Source organism: Zosterops lateralis (assembly GCF_965231275.1).
Source record: "Zosterops lateralis genome assembly, contig: HAP1_HAP1_SCAFFOLD_314, whole genome shotgun sequence".
Taxonomy (NCBI): domain Eukaryota; kingdom Metazoa; phylum Chordata; class Aves; order Passeriformes; family Zosteropidae; genus Zosterops; species Zosterops lateralis.
This window is the reverse complement of record NW_028154384.1, coordinates 28,824-34,823: the sequence shown is the minus strand read 5'-3', so window position 1 is coordinate 34,823 and position 6,000 is coordinate 28,824. Positions and strand designations below refer to the sequence as shown.

At 67.6% G+C, this 6,000-nt stretch overlaps 1 protein-coding gene across 1 annotated transcript; it reads left to right on the top strand.

Annotated features, from left to right (window-relative positions):
• Nucleotides 1-1,965: 1,965 nt before the first annotated feature.
• On the top strand, nt 1,966-4,272 carry LOC310923777 (serine/threonine-protein kinase pim-1-like; the record flags this gene model as incomplete). The annotated part of the gene is made up of 3 exons (XM_083885709.1): nt 1,966-2,311; nt 2,718-2,894; nt 3,200-4,272. The coding sequence occupies 3 exons, from the start codon at nt 1,966-1,968 to the stop codon at nt 3,301-3,303; spliced, it is 627 nt and encodes a 208-aa protein (XP_083741835.1). The 3' UTR covers nt 3,304-4,272.
• Nucleotides 4,273-6,000: the final 1,728 nt, after the last annotated feature.

The following is a 6,000-nucleotide window of genomic DNA, read 5'->3' as shown; positions in this document are numbered from 1 at the left end:
CACCCGCAGCTGCCAGTGCAGCCGCGATAGCGCATGCCGGAGCCATGAGTGACGGCGGTGTCCTGCTAGCTGCACTTGTCCTGCTGCTGGCCGCTGTGGCTGTCGGGTGGGCCCTTGGCCACCGGCAACCACGGAGGCGGCAGTCACGGACACGGGAGACGACCGAGCGCCCGCGGGTCCGGCCCGCGGGCTCACGGAGGAACCGGGGAGCCCCTGCGGCTCCCGGGTCCCCCAGGCCTCGGGCGGCCCCTGGCAAGCGGCCACGTGGTCCCGCGAGCCCCCTGCACAGCCCCTGCGGCTGCCGGCCCTGCGTGGCGGCGGCCCAGGAGCTGCAGGAACTGCTGCTGCTGCTCCGGGCTGGCCATGGGACGTGTGCGCCGCTCTACTCTGGGATGTGGCAGGCCTTGTCCAAAGAGCTGGAGGAGCTGCTGAAGCGAGGCCACCTGCCCTGCTGCGGCTCCTCCAGAAGCCTCCATCCCCCCGAGAGGCTGCTCCCAGCCACGGTCTCCGCCGCTGGGAGAGCCTCAACCCTTGCAAGGATGGCACAGCAGCGCACACCCGCCATCCATGCAGGGAGCTCAGGCTGTCAGAGAGCCTCCATCCTGCCAGGAGCCTCTGCCATCTCTGACAGCCTCCAGCCCTCGCAGAGGCTCAGGGAGACCTGTCAGCCTGCACAAGGTGCAGAGCCTACGGACAGGTCTCCAGGCTCCCTTGGACCCACGGACTTCAACCTGAGCCCGGGCACAAGCCTGCCCCTTGACGTGGCCAGGGGAAGCCGCGGAGGCCAAACGGGAGCCCAGCCCGAGCCAGGGGAGCCTTCTGAGGAGCAGCTGCTGGAGCAGCAAGCATCCTGGAGCCAGCAGGGCTCATCCCACAGCTGCCAGGACGCTGTGCCGGCTGTGCCAGCTGGCAACAGCCCCAGCCTGGTGGTGGAGACCATCCTCGAGACACCGAGGAGCTGCCTCCATCCCCTGGAAGCTGCCCCAGCAGAGCCCTTGACTACCTCCAAGGGCTCTCTAATAGCAGGTGAGATCTCCTCAGGAGCTCTCTCAGGCTCCTGAGGGGCATCCCCACGCCAGGCCAGGGCCCCTGAGAGCGGCCTAGTCCCCGGCTGTTTCCAGGCTGCCACGGCTTCGAAACCCCCTCTCTGCTTTGCAGCTGCTCCTGGGAGCCCCCTGTGCCAAGCCTCGGGCTGTAGCCCCGGCCGTCCTCGGGAGCTGAGCGCAGCCCAGGACGCCGGGGACGGCAACGGTGCCGCCCTGCCCCGCCGCAGCGCGGCTCCTGCAGCCGCCTGTGCGCGCTGCCCCGGCCCAGCACCGCCGCTCGCCGGCCCCTCGGCTGCAGGGCGGGGGCCGCTGCCCGGCGCGCAGCAGGAAGCAGGTCAGAGCGAGGCGGCCCGCGCCGGCCCGGCCCGCTTGGCTGGCGGGTTCCTTCACTCGGGGGCGGGGGGCGGGGGGCGGGGGGGTGGTTCCTGGGCGCAAGGCTGATGCCTCGCTCTTGGCCGCAGGGCAAGGGAAGGAGCTGCAGGAGCTGTACCAGTTGGGCCCGCAGCTGGGCAGCGGCGGCTTCGGCACCGTTTTTGCGGGCATCCGCCTCTCCGACGGGAGGCCGGTAAGTGGCCGAGAGGGCAGGGGACGGGAGGGCAGGGCGTGCGAGGCAGGCCAGGGGCCGGGAGCGGCAGGGCCGGAGCTCAGCCCCCCTGTCTGGATGCCTTGCAGGTGGACATCAAGCGCGTGGCCAGGGAGAGCGTCCTGCAGTGGGTCGAGCTGGTGAGTGAGCGGGGCCGGCGGGGCAGAGCGGGGCGTGGCGCCCGAGCATCATCCCCCGGGCGGGAGGAATCCCCATCACCAGGGAGGCTGCCCAAGAGGGCACGGGGGCATGCCAGGCAGGGGGCAGCCACAGGGCGGCATCAGGCCTGCCGGAGGCATTTTCTCCTCCTCACAGCCCGACGGCACCCCTGTTCCGATGGAGATCGCGCTGATGGAGAGGGTGGGCTCCGGCTGCTACAACATCATCCAGCTCCTGGACTGGTTCGAGCTGCCTGACAGCTTCCTGCTGGTGATGGAGCGTCCGGAGCGGTCGCAGGATCTCCTGCAGTTCCTGCTGGAGCAGGGGGTCCTGTGCGAGGAGATGGCGCGCTGGCTTTTCTGCCAGGTGCTGGAGGCCGTGCGGCACTGCACCGCCTGCGGCGTCCTGCACCGGGACATCAAGCCGGAGAACCTCCTCGTAGACCCGGAGAGCGGCGACCTGAAGCTCATCGACTTCGGTTGCGGCACCTTCCTCCAGGAGCGGGCCTACACGCGCTTTGCCGGTGAGCCACAGCCCGGGCCCTGCTCCCGGTGCCGGGCGCTGCAGGGAGGGCCCCGTTCCCTCCTGGGCCGCGGGGTGCGGCCTTCAGCCGCCTGCCGGCCGCCCTGTGCCACGGGGCACGTGCCCTGGCCCAGGAGCCGCCTGCCGGCCCTGCCCACAGAGGGGGGCCGCAAAAGCCAGGCCCCGGCCCCTGGGCTCGGCAGGCCCCACACGGGCTGGGGCTGCTCCGCCGGCCTTCTCTGCCTTGCACAACGGTTTCCTGGCTGGGGCCGCTTGGCTGGGGGACGTGGGCCGGCCTCGGGGGGAAGTTGTGGCCGCCGGTGCAGCCCCTGCCTCTGGCAGGAGGCCGGCGCCAGGCTCTGGAAGCCGGCGGCCTGCGGCTGGACAGCACTGCCCGTGTCCCCTAGGAACACGCGCCTACAGCCCGCCCGAGTGGATCGGCCTCGGCTGCTACCGCGGCGACTCGGCCACCGTCTGGTCCCTGGGCGTGCTGCTGTACGGCATGGTGTGCGGGTGCCTCCCCTTCAGGGACGACCGGGACATCGTCTTGGGGCAGCTCTGCTTCGGGTGCCAGGTCTCTCCAGGTGGGTAGGCGGCCTCCAGAAGGCAGGCTCGGGCACAGGGCGGCGCGCAGCAGCCCGGCGCGGGCCCCGGGCGGCTCCGCGGGACCTGCCCTCCCGGGCTGGCCGCAGGAGGTGGCCCGTGCCCACGGGGTCAGGGTGGCACACGGGGCTGAAGGAGGCGGCCGCGTCCCGCCACGCCGCTCTCCCGCACAGGGCAGGGCGGGTCGGGAGGCCAGGGCGCGGCTCTGAGCACGGGCAGGACGGCCCGGGCCCCGCGGGCGCCTTCCGCAACTGACCGGCGCTTTCTGCCTTCCCTCCCTGTCCAGCGTGCCAACACCTGATCTGCTGGTGTTTGTCCAAGCACCCCGCGGACAGGCCGGCGCTGGAGGAGATCTTGCTCCACCCCTGGGTGCACGGCAGCCGTTTTTGAGGCCTTGCCGGAGCCTCTGCAGCACCCAGTTACCCCGTCCCACGCAGGACTCGGGAAACAACACCACCAGAAACCAAAAAAATAAAACAACCGCCAACCCATTCCGGGCCCTCAAGTCTGCTCCTTGTCGGCAACTTCAGCCAAAGAAACCTTTTGGGAAAAGGGGGAGTCAGAGTGTTCCCCTCAGTCTCCTTCGAGGAGTGACCACTTGCCCCTCATGGCTTGCCCTAAAATGGCGGCCCCTCGCTCAGCCTGGCGCTCCATCGTGAGGGGACATTGGGGCTCGGCTGGGAGTGGAAATGGTCTCAAATGGCCTTGAGCTCCTGTTCTAGGGAACCATGGCAGCACTGGGGAGGGAGGGAGGGCGAGCCTGTTCCTGGTGACCTGAAACGTGGTTCCTGCTGTGTGCCAGGGCCTTTCTGCCTGCTGGCCTGGGGGATCACCCTCTCTGAGCTCAGCCCCACGCCCACCTCCTTCCCGCGCCTCCTTCCGAACAGCATCGGCTGTGGACGCGTCCCCTGCTGCCGTCCCCTGGCCAGGGGCCTCGTGGCTCCCGCCAGACCCTTCTTCCTCCCCAGGGAGCCTCCTCCCAGCTCAGGGGGGTGCCCCCCACAGCTCAGCACTCTCCAGCTCAGCCCCTCTAGAGCCGGGCCGCTCTCCGAGCCCCACGTGCCCTGAGCCAAGCGCGGATTGGCCACAGCCACCCCACGTAAATGGACTTCCTCTGACAAGGGGAAAAGGACCGGCCAAACCTCAGCTCGGGCCATAAGGAGAGGAGACTTCAGACCGCTCAGGGAACTGGGAAGCAGGGTGCCCAGGGAAAATGCTTTGGAAGGCGCTGGCCTCCACCAGTGCTGGTCACTAATGGAGACATCACCTCCTAAGGGCACAGGAGCGGGTGATTCCCAAAGGGCGGAAGCCAAACGGGCGAGGCAGAAGGCTGGCTGGCCTGAACAGGCATCTTCTCTGGGAAAGAGGACCCAAAAGGAAGCCGTGTGCCCACTGGAATCTAGGTCAGGAGAAGAATACACAGACGCTTCTTGCCACTGAAGGGACAAATTTGGTGTGCTGAAAGCTCAGCTGGAGAGGAAGGGGGGCCAGAAATGCGGGGCACAAGAAAACCAGTGTTTTTAAATACATTAAAGGAAAAAAACCGTTGTAAAAATAACAGTGCCCCCTACCTGGATGTGGAAGGTCACCTCACAAACAGGGACAGAGACAAGGGTACAGGTGTTTCATGCGTTCTTTGCCTCTGCCTTCAACACTCATCCCTCCCTTCCCAGTGGAAAGCCATTGCATTGTACCAAGGGACACAGCCAAAGCTTTGGAAGAGGGCAAGCCCTGCTCAGCAGAAACCAAACCACCCCAGCTGGATTGAGGGCATCCCCTTCCAAACCCAACAGGTGCCAGCAGCGTTTGGGAAGAAAGGAAATCTATCCCAGTCAAAACCAGAGCAGCGGGAGCACCAGGAGCGCTCCCTGGCAAATCCCGATTTATTGAGAACACAGGCACTGCACAAGTCAGGGAGCTGCTAACAAAAAACGCTTCCAGCCCTGGACAGGTGTTTCAAGGGGAGCTCCCCAGAGACAGAGGAACTTCAAGTCCCTTTGACTCTGGAGGATCTTCTCAGGCACACAGCAGTGGGCGTTTGCAGTCGGTAACGCGGCAGCGTCCTGGGAGCCGTGCACTTGGACACTGCCGGCAGCGGCACCGTTCCCGATGGGACACCACTCGCTCCAGGAAAGGATCCATTGCAACAGCCTGAGCTGCGGTTCCACTTCCAGGCTTTTTCTGGCCACGTCCATCTTCAGGGCTGAGCCAGCCCCGCTGAGCCCTGAGGCGGGCGGGGCCGTGACAACACAAAGGGCCCGCGCGCTGGCGGGAGGCAGGGCCGTGATGTCCCACGGCCGCCCTGGCCACGGCACTGTGACATCACCGCGCCAAGCCTATAAAAGCCGGGCCGGCACCCGCAGCTGCCAGTGCAGCCGCGATAGCGCATGCCGGAGCCATGAGTGACGGCGGTGTCCTGCTAGCTGCACTTGTCCTGCTGCTGGCCGCTGTGGCTGTCGGGTGGGCCCTTGGCCACCGGCAACCACGGAGGCGGCAGTCACGGACACGGGAGACGACCGAGCGCCCGCGGGTCCGGCCCGCGGGCTCACGGAGGAACCGGGGAGCCCCTGCGGCTCCCGGGTCCCCCAGGCCTCGGGCGGCCCCTGGCAAGCGGCCACGTGGTCCCGCGAGCCCCCTGCACAGCCCCTGCGGCTGCCGGCCCTGCGTGGCGGCGGCCCAGGAGCTGCAGGAACTGCTGCTGCTGCTCCGGGCTGGCCATGGGACGTGTGCGCCGCTCTACTCTGGGATGTGGCAGGCCTTGTCCAAAGAGCTGGAGGAGCTGCTGAAGCGAGGCCACCTGCCCTGCTGCGGCTCCTCCAGAAGCCTCCATCCCCCCGAGAGGCTGCTCCCAGCCACGGTCTCCGCCGCTGGGAGAGCCTCAACCCTTGCAAGGATGGCACAGCAGCGCACACCCGCCATCCATGCAGGGAGCTCAGGCTGTCAGAGAGCCTCCATCCTGCCAGGAGCCTCTGCCATCTCTGACAGCCTCCAGCCCTCGCAGAGGCTCAGGGAGACCTGTCAGCCTGCACAAGGTGCAGAGCCTACGGACAGGTCTCCAGGCTCCCTTGGACCCACGGACTTCAACCT